General features: G+C 40.4%; 1 protein-coding gene across 1 annotated transcript in view; it reads right to left on the bottom strand.

Moving 5' to 3' along the window:
* The window catches only part of USP3 (ubiquitin specific peptidase 3), a 116,008-nt gene that overhangs the window by 39,130 nt on the left and 58,767 nt on the right, over positions 1–18,111 (bottom strand). The window contains exons 4-8 of the mRNA XM_066274242.1: positions 16,873–16,956; positions 13,543–13,624; positions 11,752–11,834; positions 10,448–10,561; positions 7,113–7,226 (exon numbers count right to left, since the gene is read on the bottom strand). Of these exons, the coding sequence (XP_066130339.1) occupies positions 7,113–7,226; positions 10,448–10,561; positions 11,752–11,834; positions 13,543–13,624; positions 16,873–16,956 (477 nt within the window). The remainder of the gene's footprint in view (positions 1–7,112; positions 7,227–10,447; positions 10,562–11,751; positions 11,835–13,542; positions 13,625–16,872; positions 16,957–18,111) is intronic.

Below are 18,111 nucleotides of genomic sequence, written 5' to 3' on the forward strand. Positions count from 1 at the left end.
CCCATGAAGATTGTTAAAATTAAAATGACACACGCAAAGACCTATTTATTACAAACAAAGATATGTTGTTTTGTACAAAGCCAAGTAGAATAGTTAGCAAATTTAAAGATGGTTCAGTAATTTATTCAACCATCTTCTTTAAATATTAATTACAATGAGAACTAATTTTTAAAAAACTAAAGAAAACCCTGCCTGACCTGTGGTGGCTCAGTGGATAAACCGTTGATCTGGAACGCTGAGGTTGCTGGTTTGAAACCCCAGGCTTGCCCGGTTAAGGTACATACTAGAAGCAACTACTACAAGTTGATGCCTCCCTCTCTCCGCCCCCCCCTTCTCTCTCTCTCTCCTCTCTGTAAAATCAATAAATAAAATCTTTAAAAAAAAAAAAAAAACTAAAGAAAACCATTTGGGGAAATCAGTGCAAATATATTAAATCAAGTTATATGTGAAAGTAGAAATAGCACATTAAGTGATACAAGAAGCAAGGAAATAAATATCAGACATGATGTGAATTATCAAGAGACTTCCCTGGAGAGTGTTAGCATTGTGCTAGATCCTAAATAAAGAGATGGGACCATAGAAAACACATGACAAAGATACAAAGGCAACAAGACACAATCATGTCAAATACAGCAAAGGTGACCAGAAAAGACATCAAAATTACAACACCAGTATCTTTTGAGTCAGCAATTCTTCTTTTAGGTGCCTGCACGTGTATGTGTGAGACTACCCACTGCAGCACTGTTCAGAATGGAAACAGGTAAGAAACAAACCGACTGGTGGTAGCGCAGTGGACATAGTGTCGACCTGGGACTCTGAGGTCCCAGGTTCGAAACCCCAAGGTCAGCCAGCTTGAGTGCAAGTTCATCTGGCTTGAGCGCAAGCTCACTAGCTTGAGCGAGTCACTGGCTTTAGCATAGGATAATTTACATGATCTCATGGTCACTATTTGAGCCCAAAGGTCGCTGGCATGAAGTCCAAAGTCATTGGCTTGAGCCCAAGGTCGCTGGCTTGAGCAAGGGGTCACTAGCTTGGCTTGAGCTCCACTGGTCAAGGCACATATGAGAAAGCAAACAATGAACAACTAAGGTGCTGCAACTGTGAGTTGACATTTCTCATCTCTCCCTTCCTGTCTGTCTCAGTCTCTCACTCTCTCCTAAAAAACAAAACAAAACAGAAAAAGAGTCCCCATTGGTAGGGAACTCTTCCATATATAATGATATAACCACAAAGTAGAATACTATGTAATCATAAAATGGACTGAGGAAGCTATTTATATTCTAATATGAACCAGCTCAAGTAGAAAAATAAGACAGTTGCCATTTATGTTAAAAATTATACACACTCCAGTGGTAGAGCGTCAGCCTGGCATGCAGGAGTCCCGGGTTCAATTCCCAGCCAGGGCACACAGGAGAAGCACCCATCTGCTTCTCCACCCCTCCCCCTCTCCTTCCTCTCTGTCTCTCTCCCCCCCCCCCCCACAGCCAAGGCTCCATTAGAGCAAAGTTGGCCTGGGCGCTGAGGATAGCTCTATGGCCTCTGCCTCAGGTGCTAGAATGGCTCTGGTTGCAACAGAGCGACGCCCCAGATGGGCAGAGCATCGCCCCCTGGTGGGCATGACGGGTGGATCCCGGTCGGGCACATGCGGGAGTCTGTCTGACTGCCTCCCCATTTCCAACTTCAGAAAAAAAAAAATTATACACACTCATGCTTGTATATACACACACAGAATATGAATGAAAAAATACACAATAATCTAGTAACTATGGTTACTTCCAGAAAGCAGAATGAATACCTGGGGAATAGAGTAAAAGAAAAAAATCTTTCATTGCATATCCTTTTTTTTTTTTATCCTTTGACATTTTGAAATACCTGTATTTTGCCTATTTTTTAAATACTTTAAGGGATTTTTATGAATGAGAAAAGGACAGGAAGAGCTGGGCACACAGGGAAGTCACAAGAAATGTGGCAAGCAGATATCTCAGTCCTCCCCTTATCTTTGTTCCAACAGCTGCATAGATGCCTGAAACCGAGGATAAGTACCAAACCCTGTATGTACTATGCTTTTTCTTATACATACACAATGATAAAGTTCAATTTATAGATTAGGCACAGTAAGAGATACACAACAACAATAAAAAGAACAATTACAAACACTAATAAAAGTAATGAGAATGAGACATTAAGTAAAATATGGGTTACTTAAACACAAGCACTGTGATAGCATGGCTGCCGATCTGATAACCAAGACAACTACTAAGTGACTAACCATGTGGGGAGCAGATAGCATGTGGGTATGCTGGACAAGGGATGATTCACGTCCTGAGTGGGACAGAGCGGGATGCGGTGAGATTTCATCATGCTACTTAGAATGGAAGGCAATTTAAAATTTATAAATTGTTTATTCCTGAAATTTTACATTTAACATTTTCAGATCAGGATTGACTGCAGAGAACTGAAACCACAGAATGAACCATAGATAACAGAAACTACGTATTGGGAAGGTCAAACTTCAAGAACTGTTTTCCTGCTGGGTAACTGGCTTCTGGTTTGAGTGAATAAAAATCTTTGATGGTTTCTATATATAAAAATGTTGATGGCCCTGGCCGGTTTGCTCCGTGGTAGAGCGTCACACCAGCATCTGAATGTCCTGGGTTTGATTCCCGGTCAGGGCACAAAGGAGATGCACCCATCTGCTTCTCCACCCCTCCCCCTCTCCTTTCTCTTTATCTCTATCTTCCGCTGAGGCAGCCAAAGCTCCACTGGAGCAATGTTGGCCCAGGTGCTGAGGATGGCTCCATGGCCTCTGCCTCAGGCGCTAGAGTGGCTCTGGTTGCAATGGAGCAAAGCCCCAGATGGGTGGAGCAAAGCTCCCTAGTGGGCATGCCGGGTGGATCCCAGTCAGGCGAATGTGGGAGTCTGTCTGCCTCCCCGCTTCTCACTACAAAAAAAGTAAGTAAATAAAGGTGTTGATTACATGTGGAGTATATATTTTCTTCTGCATTTATTTAATAAACAAAGTTCTTCCTACTTTTATGTACAAGTTTGTATTGCAGAGTCTTTACATTTCATTCCAAGGGAACAAATTCCTTAGACACTATCCTGTGTTAATCATGGAAAACAGGCTTTCTAAACTTTAAAAAAAGTTTACCTTGGATTATAAATAGAAACATAATTCAAGACTCATTGTGCTTTCACAGGCACGTTATAAGAACTTTACCTTGCATACCTAATAATAATAATAATAATATAAGAGGAAAGCCCCACCTCCCTGCCTCACTCCTGGGCACTGCATTGTGTGACTCTGACACTATAGCTTTATCCATGATATAACCTCAAGATCTAGATGTAACCAAGAAAAAAATCTTCTTTGATTACATGAAAATGAGAACAATTAGTTTAGGACTAACAGAAAGCCTTGCTAAAAACAAACAGGCATCCTATTCTCATCAGTCATCAAGGAAATCTAAGCGTTCAGGTATATTAGGAATCACTCTGGAAACTTCATGCCAAATTCCTCAGCCTGGTTATCTTTTCCAAAAGCTCTTGCCCTTCGTTGGTAGGCATATCAGAATGTGTAAAATTAAGCCACTAAAAACTAAATCATGCTCACATTTGGGCTATAGAAAACATACAGGACAGAGATGTGGGCAGATTTAGAGAAAAAGTAGAATACTACTGAACAAAAGTTTCTAAACTCCCAATTAAGAATGAGGGACCTGAATCACCATGGGACCAAGCAGAACAGTATGAAGTTAGTTAGGGGGCCTCATTCAGGCATTTAACTACTGTTAAAGATCTATCATTCACCAGCCCTACAAAGACCTGGGTTCCCAGACTGGTCCTGCATCTATTAGATATACAACATTGAACAAGATGCTCCTCCTCTGTCTCATTGTCATTTAAAAATGGGGCTAACACTTCCCATCTTGATAGGAATTTTGTTGTATTTTTTTAGGAAGATCAGATATAAAAGATCTAAATTGCTAGGCACATAGTAGGCATTCAATAACTGGAAATTACCTTTATACAATAATAAAACACAAAGACTAAATCCCTATCAAGAGTCTAGGTGAGTACTGGAGAAATTTTATATTAAATCCAAACCTTATTAGTGGTAACTTAATAGTCATTTCATACTCAAGAGTCAAGAAATCCTAAAATGCTTACAAAATCAGCCTCTCTTGGGAATAGATTTAAATGGCATGATATATATATAAAAGAAGTTTCCCTCAAAACAAAGATAAGGGGTAACAGCAGTCGGTAACAATAACTTAAAGTGTATTACGCCTTGGCCGGTTGGCTCAGCGGTAGAGCATCAGCCCGGCATGTCAAAGTCCTGGGTTCAATTCCCAATCAGGGCACACAGGAGAAGCGCCCATCTGCTTCTTCACCCCTCCCCCTTCTTTTTCTCTCCCCCCTCCTGCAGCCATGGCTCAAATGGTTCAAGGAAGTTGTCCTCGGGCACTGAGGATGGCTCCATGGCCTCACCTCAGGAGCTAAAATAGCTCGGCTGCCAAGCAACAGAGTAGCAGCCCCAGATGGGCAGAGCATTGCCCAGTAGGGGGCTTGCCAAGTGGATCCTGGTCAGGGTGCGTGTGGGAGCCTGTCTGTCTGCCTCCCCACCTCTCAATAAAAAAATAAATAAAAAATAGGTGTTACCTTTTAAACATTTCCCTATACCCCTGGTCGGCAAACTGTGGCTCGTGAGCCACACGTGGCTCTTTGGCCCATTGAGTGTGGCTCTTCCACAAAATACCCCATGCGGGCGCTACCTCGGTAAGGAATGTACCTACCTATATAGTTTAAGTTTAAAAAATTTGGCTCTCAAAAGAAATTTCAATCGTTGTACTGTTGATATTTGACTCTGTTGACTAATGAGTTTGCCAACCACTGTACTATACTGTACTACTAACATATGTGAACTACTGTTAGGCAGTAGAGCAAGATATACGCTAAGTTTTACTACCACATGCTGGTTTTGTTCAGAAAGGGGGGGGGGGATAGAGGGATGTACACTAGGTGCCAAAATCATAACTAGTAAGAACTATGATTTGCTTCAGAAGGACAAAATCAACAGAAGGCGGCAATGGCTAGTGTCAAACCCCTGCAGCACCCCAAATCTGCTATTGCCTGAATCTGTACAGACATGACTAACCTAGGAGAAGGAACAGCAGGGCTGTTTCACTACTCAAATGAGGCCAGACAGCCTGCACAGAAAAACACGATGACTGCACAGTCACCTCAGGACAGGCCCAGCTACCTGCTGGAAAGTGAACTCCAATGGACTTGACTAAGATCTCCTAAATCCTTCAGAACCTAGAGCAGAACAGTGAATATAACACTACGGATGTCTACTTATTACATTTGGTTTTTTTTTTTTTTTTAGTTGAAATAACAAGACAGTGTATGACAGTAATTATTTTTAAATTTTTTTGGCCCTGGCCAGTTGGTTCAGTGGATAGAGCATCAGCCCGGCATGCGTACATCCTGGGTTTATCCCTAGTCAAGGCACACAGGAGAAATGACCACCTGCTTCTCTCCTCCTCCTCTCTCTCTTTTCCTCTCTCAGCAAGTGGCTCAACTGGTTCACGAGTTGGCCCCAGGCACTCAGGATAGCTCAGTTGATTCGAACATTAGCCCCAGACAGGGGTTGCTGGGTGGATCCCAGTCCAGGCATGTGGGAGTCAATCTCTCTTCCTCTCACTTAAAAACAATTTTTTTTCGCCCTGGCCGGTTGGCTCAGCGGTAGAGCGTCGGCCTAGCGTGCGGAGGACCCGGGTTCGATTCCCGGCCAGGGCACACAGGAGAAGCGCCCATTTGCTTCTCCACCCCTCCGCCGCGCTTTCCTCTCTGTCTCTCTCTTCCCCTCCCGCAGCCAAGGCTCCATTGGAGCAGAGATGGCCCGGGCGCTGGGCATGGCTCTGTGGCCTCTGCCTCAGGCGCTAGAGTGGCTCTGGTCGCAATATGGCGACGCCCAGGATGGGCAGAGCACCACCCCTGGTGGGCGGGCCGGGTGGATCCCGGTCGGGCGCATGCGGGAGTCTGTCTGACTATCTCTCCCTGTTTCCAGCTTCAGAAAAATGAAAAAAATAAAAAAATAAAAATAAAAATAAAAAAAAACACAATTTTTTTTCAATTGATTTAAGATAGAGAGAGAAAGAGGAAGGGGGGAGGGAAGGAGGGAGGGAGAAAGAGAAAGAGAGAGAGAGAAAGAGACATCAACTCATTGTTCCACTCAGTTGTTACATTTAGTTGTGCACTCAACTGGTTGCTTCTCATATGCGCCCTGACCAGGGATCAAACCCACAACCTTGGTGTTTCTGGATGACACTCTATCCACTGAACTATCTGGCCAGGGATAGTAATTATTCTTTATAAAATTTTGAAAGAATCAAGGAAATTGTGTCCAGTATGTTTTCCTAGAGCACAGTAAGTTATTTATAAGGGCTGTTTTTATAACAAGAAAATACCCTACCCTTTGTTAAAAGACATTTTGAACATCTATTATTTAAACAAACATTAGTCAGATATATACAATTTCTGTTGTTCTCCTTTTTAAAAAAGCAAAACCAGGCCCTGGCCGGTTGGCTCAATGGTAGAGCATCGGCCTGGCGTGCAGAAGTCCCGGGTTTGATTCCCGGCTAGGGCACACAGGAGAAGTGCCCATCTGCTTCTCCACCCCTTCCCCTCTCCTTCCTCTCTGTCTCTCTCTTCCCCTCCCACAGCGAGGCTCCATTGGAGCAAAGATGGCCCGGGCACTGGGGATGGCTCCTAGGCCTCTGCCCCAGGCGCTACAGTGGCTCTGGTCGCGACAGAGCGATGCCCCGGAGGGGCAGAGCATCGCCCCCTGGTGGGCAGAGTGTCGCCCCCTGGTGGGCGTGCCGGGTGGATCCCAGTCGGGCGCATGCGGGAGTCTGTCTGACTGTCTCTCCCCATTTCCGGCTTCAGAAAAATATAGAAAACACACACACACACACACACACACACACACACACACAAAAGCAAAACCAATCTTGACTATTTAGAATACCACCACTTCATTGGAAATTGTTTCAGAAACAGTGTAAAGACTAATATTAATATTTTAATTGTCTTTCATTAATACTTACCTAAAATTCGGCATAATCTTCCAAACAACGTAAAATAAGGACTCTGGGCTAAATGCTGTTTGGCTACCTTGCCATAAAGCACAGAGTGTCTTTCTAAACTCTTCCACCAAAGACCTGGAAAACAGGAAGGGACATTACCCTTAGCATTAATGAGAGGCAACAATTTCAATGAATAATGTCCAATTGTCTAAAATTCATAATAAATAAAAATATGAAAAGGGTCTGTTCTCTTCCGAGCTAAGTCTGACAGTTAAGTAAGAGTTAAGTAAACCCATGTAAATAGCAGTAATTACTGACAAAACCAATTTTTTAGCCATATGAAGAAGTGTGTGCCAAAGTACTGCCATACTTGTACAATAAAGTGATGGATAAATTACAAACAAATTACTTAAGAATATACATTTTAAAAAACTTAAGACTGTTAAAGTAATCTCTTTCTCCATCTCCTACATTCCTCCTGCTTGCCCACTAGGGGCAAGAAGACCTCAGTATGTGCCCTCCTGCTCATCAGTGCCTCCAAGTTCATCTGACCACAAAGCTTCAACACTTGACTCTACACCAGTGATTCTCAACAATCCAAGTCTAAAAGCTACGGTGTCTCATGACACATTTATTCAGGTTTTTCCAGCTTCCAACAGGACCTCCCAATGGATGTCCTCTTGTCACTTCAAATTCAACGTGTACTGAGCCTGCTTTCTGTCCTCTCCCTGCTGTCCCCCAATATTGTCTCCTTTTCTTCACAGGAACAGAACTCCCTCTTTTTTCCTGGCACATGAACCCATGGAACAAAAAATTCTGAGTGTTCAACTTCTGAGAAATTTCCTTAAGGAGAAATAGTCCTTATTAACCCCTTCCTTCTTCCTAGCTGGCATGAGGATGAATGGTGGCCCTCCAGTACCACATGGGACTATGTGGCTGAGAGCCCCAGCCAGGGCTGCTGGAACAAAGAGCTAGAAGAAGCCTGATGCTCTTGTGAAACAGCCCTAGGTGGATGACCTCCAACTTTTGCAAGAGAAAATAAACCATAGGTGTTTAATTCACTATGAATTTTGGTTATGTATGCATGTGGCTAAACTGATATACCCCCTCAGCTTCAGTGACCATACCTGTCAATACAACTATCATACTCATGGACACCTAATTGAGACCTCAAGGACTCTCTACATCTTCTCAACCTGTTATCCAGTAGGTCCCTGGGACACAAAGCATATGTTTTACTTCTTAGTACCTGAACTTATATTTGAGGAATTCCCCACCTTAAGAGTCCTGGTGAGAGTCAGAGCCTGCCTCCCACTATGAAAGCTGGAAAGGCCAGATACTTGCTTTCTGAGGCCTTCCCTGCACCTTCTACCTCTCACCCCCACCCCGCAGCCAAGACTGAGGTACATGGCCTGGATTCTGCCTATCTGAAGCAGGTATCAGTGAGGCAAAGAAGTTGCGACAGTGTCCATCCTTTCTGGTGGCAAAGAGCATCATCTGGAGGGCAGAGGCAGCCATAAGAGCATCCACCCAGCCCCTACCCAGCAGCACTGCAGTGGGAACCCTGGCGCTGCACTGGCATGGGAAAGACTGCAGCTTTGATCTGGATGCCGACGTCAGACCGGATTTGCTACCCATCCAGGAATAGCACACCAACTAGATCTGCAATAAAGTCCTTTTCTGCCTAAGATGGCCAGAAGCAATTTCTCCAGTTTGTAACTAAACCCTAAATGACATTTGATGCATTAGGTACTGATTTTTCCCTTAAGTTTTGTGCACATGTATTTTTTCCTCTGCATTTCATTGCTATCTCCTCCAAACCAATTACTACAATGTGAAGCCTCCTTGGATGCAGGCATTTTCCAGTTCATGCTATATGCTGTCATCAAACTTTTTTTTTTTTTCGGTGAGAGGAGGGGAGATAATGAGATAGACTCCCACATGCGTCCCGACCAGAATCTACCCATCAACCCTGTCTAGGACTGATGCTCCAGTACTGAGCTATTTTTTAGCACCTGAGACTGATGCTCAGACCAACCGAGCCATCCTTAGTGCCCAGGACCACTAGTGGCTCGAACCAATTGAGCTACTGGCTGTGGGAGGGGAAGAGGGAGAGAAAGGGGAGAGAGGGGTGGGGTGGAGAAGCAGATGGTCACTTCTCCTGTGTGCCCTGAGCAGGAACTGAACCCGGGACGTCCATACACTGGGCCAACACCATATCCACTGAGCTACCGGCCAGGACCAAAGTAAACTCTTAAAACACCACTCTTAGTGATGCCAGTCCATCCCTGCTCCAATGCCTGGCTTTAAAGGTCCCCCATGCTTTGGCTGTAACCACACTGTACACTGGTCTAACATGTTCTATCCTGTTTTCCCTCAGCCATCCAGGCAGAACAGTGCCAGATTATTATATAAGATGGCTTTTTGGAATGTGTGAGGAGGGGATGTGTAGGTGTGGGGAATGGGTGGGCAGGGAAAACATTACGTTAAAATATACACAGTACATATTATAAATCATAGCCCTATTTCAGTAATAGTAAGATAGGAAAAAATGTGCCTCTGATAATCACAATAATATGACAGATCTCTAAACCCCAAATAGAGCATGGCTGCAGTGAATACATATTATTTCTCAATAATCACTTATCAATTTTTCCCTCTTTATGTCAATGAAAAATTGTATTGCCCTTATAATTAATTTGATGACTATAAATTAATTTTAATAGCCAAGACAGGTTTACCTAACTCTATCAGACAAATCAATTCACAAAAAAGAATGACATTCATGCTGGTCTACACCTAGAACTGTATTTCATACGTATGTCAATTTTAGAATGTCCAAATTCACAGATTCAAGTAGACTGCTAAATTTTTGCTGACTTTCAGGTAAACACAAATAAAGAATTTTAACAATTACTAACATTACCAGCTAGATACAATTTTTTAGAAGATTTTAAAAAACAAGTTTGTGCCTATAAACTAACATATGCAATGGAAATCACCAGTAAGATGAGTTTGTTTTGTGGCTCACAGCCTGGCACAGTTTCTCTCTCCCCGTGGCCCTCCTCTGCCCCCTCCACCCAGCCCCCCTCCCTCTGGCCGTCACCACACTGTTGTCTGTGTCTGTGTCTGTGTCATGTACATATGTTTTTGCTTAATCCCTTCACCTTCTTTCACCCAGCCCCCACCCCCTCCCTTCTGACAGCTGTCAGTCTGCTCTGTGTGTCCAGTCTGCTCTGTTTCTGTTTTGTTCCTCAGTTTACTTTGCTCATTAGATTCTACATATAACTGAGATCATGAGTGTTTTGTTTTTCTCTGACTGGTTTAATATGAAAGAACATTTTCCTAGAACTCACACATTGTTATCCCCTTGGCTCCTGGTGTGGTATGTCCGCCTTCCTGCAGTCTTCCCGTTCCTTAACTCCACAGCAGGCAGTTCTTTGAAATAACAGCAAAACTGTTCAATGTTACTATTTAAAAAGAAAAAGAAGAAAATTATTTTTTTTTAATTTATTAGGATTGCAAAGAAAATTCTATGAAAACCTACATGTGGATTTTGAAAATGTGATCTATTTTAAATTATACTTAATGTAGTCTCTTGCACTGATTTCATTAAATTTCCACCTTTAGTCCAAGAAAACAGTATAAATAGATGACTTTATAAAAATAAACAAAGATCTTAAAGCAAAATCTCTATTCAGAAAATATAATCTCCCCTCCCCCTATCTATCGGTAGTCACATCTTTCTTCACAGGGTGCTTGTTTCCAGGTGGGCAACAATTTCCTCAAATAAAAAGCAAATCATGAAACCAAACATATTGTTGGTTTAGATATACTATACAGAGGAGCAAGAAGAATTCACGAGTAAAATTTCTTCTTTGAGAGAAACTGGATAAGCTTTAAGTATCCTTAAGGAGAGATCAAATACAGCTTCTGCTCCTTATTAGCAAGGTGGCCCTTAGGAAGATAATTTATTCTGACCTTTGATGACTCATTATAATCTAAAAGTACACAACTTTCAAAATAATTTGTTCTATCCAACTTAGGCTAGCCTTCTTGGTCATTTTATTTTTACTGCTTATCTTACATTCTGAAGATCTTCTAAACCCAACCTTATGACCACACTTAAAATTCACCTAATGATTCAAATAAGTTTTCTGAACAAGGTTCCCTGTAGCTCAGGAGTCTGCAAACTATAGCCCACACACCATCTCTGGCCCTGGGCCAGTGAGCTTTAACACTTACAAAAAGCTGTTTAAAAAGGGGGGAGTAGGTGGGGAGAGGAAAGAAGAACATGTGGGAGACTGTGTGTAGCATGCAAAGATTAAAAATATTTATTTAATCTGGCCTTCTACAGAAAAAGTTTGCTGGCCTCTGCTCTGGCCTATACAAGTAAGAAATAAGTAACAGCTAGCAGTTATTTAATGCTAGGTACTTTTCTAATAAACACTTTATATAGATTATATTATTTAATCATTCCAACTCCCCAGTGAGGCAGAACTATTATCCCCAATTTTACTGATGAGAAAACTCAGGAACTGAGGTAACTTGCCCAAGCCATCTGACTATAGTCTGCCCAAGGATCTGACCCACAGCCTTTGCTCTTAGCCATTCTACTAGAAACTAACATGAGATACTTCAGCTCTGCCCGCCACATTACCTGAGTGACTGAAGGATGGCATTCATGAAACACGTGTTACCCAAATTCCGAAGGCCTGTGGCACAGATGGCAGTGGTGCTTCCCTGTAAAATGGGACAAGAAGAGGCCATCAGTAATGCCAAGAGAAAGCCGACCATTTCACACATATAAGCAAAGCAAAGGCCTATATGTCAAACTAGCATCAAGCCAATTTGGAATGGGTCCTTTTCTATCCAATCAATACTTCAAACTCTGTTTATATTCTCTGTATAAATGTCTAGGTATGTCTAGAAGGTTGTTTCAGATCCTGGGATTGTTCTAAATGGGAGTATCTTATGGAAGCTTATGAGGAAATCAGCCTCAGTAAGTACCATGCAATACACAATGCAAAAACCTGGAAGATCCTTAAAAGAAAGATTAAGACTTAAAAGAGTCTATTAAAACTACTACAAATTTGAAAAAATATAAATTTATACAGCCCAAGTATTCATCACCAAACATCTAACTCTAAGCCATGCACAGATGACCAATACATGTTTCTCTAGCAATGGAATATCAATCTTAAAAAAACTACCTAAAGTTCCCTTAAACTAAAGCTTGGTTTTCTGATTAGATCTACAAATGCACCTGATGTCTGAATACTACACCGGAACACTGAAAGTGAATCTACCAATCCAACTCAAAGCATCTCTGCCCATAATTCAGATGGCCAGCTCTTTCTTCAACAGAATCATGACACTTTAAGAGTGTGTCTAGCCTGATTGGTGGTATCACAATGGTTAAAGCATCAACCTACAACACTGAAGTCCCAGGTTCAAAATCCGGAGGTTGCTGGCTTGAGTGCAGGCTAATCTGGCTTGAGTGCATGTCACCAACTTGAGTGCAGGGTCATCAACATGATCCCAAGGTTGCTAGCTAGAGCCCAAGGTTGCTGGCTTGAGCCCAAAGCTCACTGACTTGAAGCCCAAGGTCAGTGACTTGAACAAGGGGTCACTGGCTCAGCTTGAGCCCCTCCCTAGTCAAGGCACATATGAGAAACAATCAATGAACAATTAAAGTGCCCCAATTACAAGTTAATGCTTCTCATCTCTCTTCCTTCCTGTCTCTCTCTCTCTCTCTCTCTTTTTAAAAAAGTGTCTATACATAGCTAGCATTAGAGTACAGAAGTAGATGCAGGGCAAAATTATTAAAATAGCTCATGATTTTTAGATTTTGCTAATCCATTAATGGCTCATAAATTTGGTAACAAATGGTTACCAGAATGAGAAAAGCATATTCTTTTATGGTAAAGTTGTAGTAATGAAGTCCTAAAAAATAAAATGCCAATAATTCAGACCCACAGATTTTGCACTAGGGACTTTTAACAAAAAGCAAGGATCTTTGGATCCTACAGAAACATGGTAATAAGGTACATGGGTAGGCGTTAAGAACAAATGCTTGCTTTGGGGTGAGCACACAGTACAGTATACAGATGATGTATTATGAATTGTACCCCTGAAGCTTATAATTTTATTAACCAATGTTAATAAATTCAATAAAAATCAATCAATCAATAAAGAGTGAATGCTTGCTAGGCAGAGGAATAGAGCGAGCTGGAATTCTGCTGGAAGAAAGGCACTGACAGGTGACTCACTGGGGCATTCAGCCGCATCAAGAATCACTAGTCCAAGTGGCAAGCATTTTGTAAAATATTCCAAATCCATGGTATATACTTATAAAATTTATAAGGAGCAACATTAATGTTAAAGTTGTAATAAAGCAGTGACTAGATCTCAACCAATTCTTATATTTAAATAAATTTTAATTACTTACATTCACTTTTAACAACTTGCTGTTTAGTGATGAGTTTTCCAAAAGTTTTCTTTTCCTATGCCTGTCAGCTGTGAAAGCTGAGCTATTAAAACACAAACAAGACAGTCAAAAGACATGAACACAAACAGACTACATAGCAGGTTTGAGAATAAACTTGACTCTTGTACGTGTCGGGTCTAGAGCCCTGCCTGGCTGCTTAGGCAGGCTAGGAAATGACCTGTTAGGGCCACTGTGGCCCAAAAGTATTGGAGTAACTGAGGAGTTCCACCTCCCTTGAAAATCCCCACCTGCTCCTTCTGCAAGGTGAAACAGAAAGCTGCCACCACCAGGTGCTTCCAAGGAAAGTTGGCCAGGTAGATAAAGCCTGTGAGACTATCCCTCTCTTCCACCACTCTATCAGCCTAATCAATCGTGAAGCTTCAAAAATGAGAACACCCATTCCTCATAACACAAAAAACCCTGGTCTGACATGATTATTCTGAGACTCATCAGTCAGTCTCAAACACTGTGCTACTCCTTTCTTAATTCTGATAAAGGTATCATGTTTTGTTCATTTGTCATAATAGGGTTATGAAATAATCTGAGTTTGTGAAATGATAAACAAATTATAGGCACATATAAATTCATTTGATCCAGCTGTGATACAAAAAAATTCTAAAACAAATCTTAATTAGCACAGAAAATCTGAATTAAAATGATTTAATTTTTTCTTGATGAAAGAGGTATTTTGCTTAAAATGTATCAGAAAGCAATCCTCTCTTCAAAGCATCAGTTTAAAATTATTATGTATTGGGAGAACTGATCTAAAAGAGGTAAAATGATCATTGAACAATATAGACTTTTAAGTTTGCCAATTCTTTCCCATATTCCAAAACTACCAGACTAATCCATAGTAAATACATAATTATTTCTCTTTCCAGAATTTCCAGATAAGGAATGTCTTTGGAGCATCAGCTCTAATAACAGTCAGTTGCTTCAATTCTAAAAATACTCATAGAAAACATATCTTCAGAACTGTAGGTCCCCCTCAGTGTAGAGGTGACTACAAGGTAAGAAGAGGCCAGTTTTGTACATTAAGTTATTCTTTACAAATTCTAGAAGTAAAGAAGTTGAATCACAAGCATAGTGTATATAGTACTTAGTAACTGCCTAATAGTTAACTTTTAGTTTTAACCTACACAAAGCATTTAATTTTTAAAAATAAGTTATTAAAAATTTAACATCAGTGAATCTCAAAATGGCAGAATCCTCTAAATCCACACTAACATGGTAGTCACTCAGTACATGCGGCTACATATCTTTTAATAAATTAAATAAAATTTAAAATTCAGTTCTTCAATCACATTAGCCACTTTTCAAGTACTCAATAGCCACATGTGGCTAGTGGATACCATACTGGACAGCACAGATTATAGGACATCTCCTTTACTTCAGAAAGTTCTATTTCACAGTGCTATTCTAAAGAATATGCAGAAAAGTCTCAAGTTAAGTAAAACATGTATGTAATCAGTCCTTAAATTGTAGCTTCTACTATAGATCCTGGTCTATGTTTGAAAAACCTAAAAATGAACTTAGGTAATGTTTTTCAACATGGGAAATGGATTGCAAAGTAGATTTTTCACTGGGGCCCAGCAGAAGTGTAGACAAGGTGGTCTGTAAAATCTTTTACCTGGTGGAGTGGTCAATGGGAATAAAAGATTTGGGAACTGCATAAACATATGCAGATTCTTGAATGTTGCCCTCTTTTCCGAACCTTTGACTTAGTTCTGATGAACTTACTTGGGATTAGATGATAGCCTTTTCTTGGAGAAAAAAATATTCTGGTAGCTACTCACTTCTATAACAAAGAACCAATGTAGTAAGATCTTTACAATGACATCAATGACATGACCACACCAAAGAGTGATATTACATAAATTACTGCAGGAATCTCCTATTTCATAGTTAACTGAGACAATTTCAGACAAAATTATTTTGGATCTGTGTGTCATCTTAGATAGGGCTCTTTGTTCAAATTAAAAGGGAGGAGTCCTGACTGGTTAGCTCAGTAGGTTAGAGCATTGTCCAAAAACACCAAGGTTGTGGGTTTCACCCTGGGTCAAGGCGCATGCAGGAAGTAACCAACTGAAGCACAAATAAAGTGGAATAACACATGGATGTTTCTCTCTCTCTTTCCCTCCTTCTCCCACTCTTCTCTCTGTCTCTCTAAAATCAACCAATAATATAATATATATATATATATATGGGAGGAAGTGCTTTGAAAAAGGAAAAAGCCAAAAAAAAGATGCCAAACCAAAAAATACTTAAATCCAAAGTGCTTTAATTAGTTTACATTTTAAAGAAATCAATTCTTCCCTTATCAGCTTTATAATCTGTTTAGTCAAAGAGACATGCACACAGCCTTTGGTTAACCAAAGTTACACAAAGTTTCACTTGAACTTCAGTTATTTCCTCTCCATACACAATTTCAAAATATTCTATTGGCACTACATTTAAGTTTGTTTTTGTATGTTCTCACAATACCTTTTATACATCAACTGTCAAAATAAATTAGATGGCACCTGATGATGGGGGGGGGTTATTTACAAAAATTTCACTTGAGTCAGCAGTCATTCAAGGGCTATGCTTCTAGCTACTGCAGCTTCAAAGGCACTGCTACTTGGGTTTCTGTTTGCTTGAATTTTGGGTCCAGTCAGTTTTATCTGAATGGCCTATGTGGCTACAGCAAGAAAATCCTATTCACATAAATACTTTTCTTTATGATGATATGACAAAAACATTTCACAGCTTCTTGTAATTTCAAGTGATATATATGGCTCCTAACAAAAAATGAAAAGAAGAAACTAGGATATTATGCTATCACACAGACGCAAAGTGGACAACATAATTAAATCTACCTTCCCTTAAAGAGAATGCATACATTTTTAGTGCTCTAAGAAGATCTCATAATACATTTGAAAAGGATTTTCTAATATCAAAGTTAACTCTATCATGATTTCATATTGTCTTTGGCCCTTTTCTTGTACCCCCAAAGTTCCCTCTGCAAATAAATCATGTAGCTTACAAGTTGGTGGGTTGTAACTAAAATACAGTCCCTGGGGCCCTTGGATAATGGTTTATGACAAATATTAAATGAAATAAATGCTGAAATATGTCCATGAACTATGGGCAGAGTTTCAGATAATCAAAGCCAAAGCTTCTTTTATTAACATTTCAATCACACTAAAAACATGGAGTTAGGGAACTCATTAACAAAATTCCCACTCAAAAATTCGAAAAGACCCCTTAACCCCAATCTGTCTTCTTTTTTCCCCAAGGCCTCTTACTTACTTTTCCAAGTTCTGTAAGTGTTCTCTGACTTTCTGTACCAGGCCCAGCTTGGTGTCATTAACCACAAAATCATCACAGCGATAACTGCAAGAAAAATATTCATCAGTGTGTGTAAAGAGCTTGAGGAAACCACAGTAATGAAATCACTAAAAGGCCTGGCTGCTGCCAAGACGATCACATGGCTCCACAGGCAGTTACTGCTGGTGGTGAGTTTAAAGAGGACTTGGAATCCACAATGGAATGTTTTTTATGAGTCTTTTAAAAAAGCCACGTAGGCAATGAACACTAGTTTCTTTTCACATTTTTATTCAAAAGTTTAATTCCTCCTTCAAAAATGAAATAAGCTGATACATGTAATACATTCTTTTTAGAGGTACAAAATACCTGGAAAAAGGAATTAAAAGCACCAATTCTATTCACAAAGCTTTAAGGTGATACTTCCCAACTGGAATTAATGGGGAAATTTGGGAGAGGAAAGATTTAAAGAAAAGCAGGGAAAAGGAAACTAAACTGTAGAAATAGTTGAATAAAAATATTAAAAATAAAGTTATAAATTTTAAATATAATTTAAGTAAAATAAATTGGATTCATACGGTTGAGAAGAATTGAATCTTTTCATTCTGAGGTGCTAGAAAACAAAAGTATAAAACAGTGGCTACATATTTTAAAAATTTGGTTACTGCTTTGAGGAAAGATGTTTAAGGTTTTCAAAAATAATACTGTGTGTGTTCACATGCACGCTTCAGTAAGTCAATAAATAAGCAGATAATATAAGGAATCTCACATAATTAACTTGTGCATTAGCTCAATTTTTTTTCCTAGGATAAGGCCAATTTTAACAAAAGCAACTTACAAGCTAGTACCAATACAGTCTTTTGAATAGCAGTAGCTTTTCATAAACCCACTTACTATAACTACCAAAGAATAATAACAGTAACACTGCCATTCTTAGCAAACACAAATCTGAATGCATAGCAATTAGCAAAAATTAGGACATCTCTAGCAGAATCCAAAAACCATTTCTTCCATATCTGAAACCAATCTATAAAAAACTGAAGAGAATGGGGGAAAGAAACTGAAAAAAAAAACACCACCACACACTAGCAGGCGCCCCCAAACTACGGCCTGAGGGCCGCATGCGGCCCCCTGAGGCCATTTATCCGGCCCCCCGCCGCACTTCTGGAAGGGGCATCTCTTTCATTGGTGGTCAGTGAGAGGAGCACTGTATGTGGCGGCCCT

Source organism: Saccopteryx bilineata, chromosome 4 (assembly GCF_036850765.1).
Source record: "Saccopteryx bilineata isolate mSacBil1 chromosome 4, mSacBil1_pri_phased_curated, whole genome shotgun sequence".
Taxonomy (NCBI): domain Eukaryota; kingdom Metazoa; phylum Chordata; class Mammalia; order Chiroptera; family Emballonuridae; genus Saccopteryx; species Saccopteryx bilineata.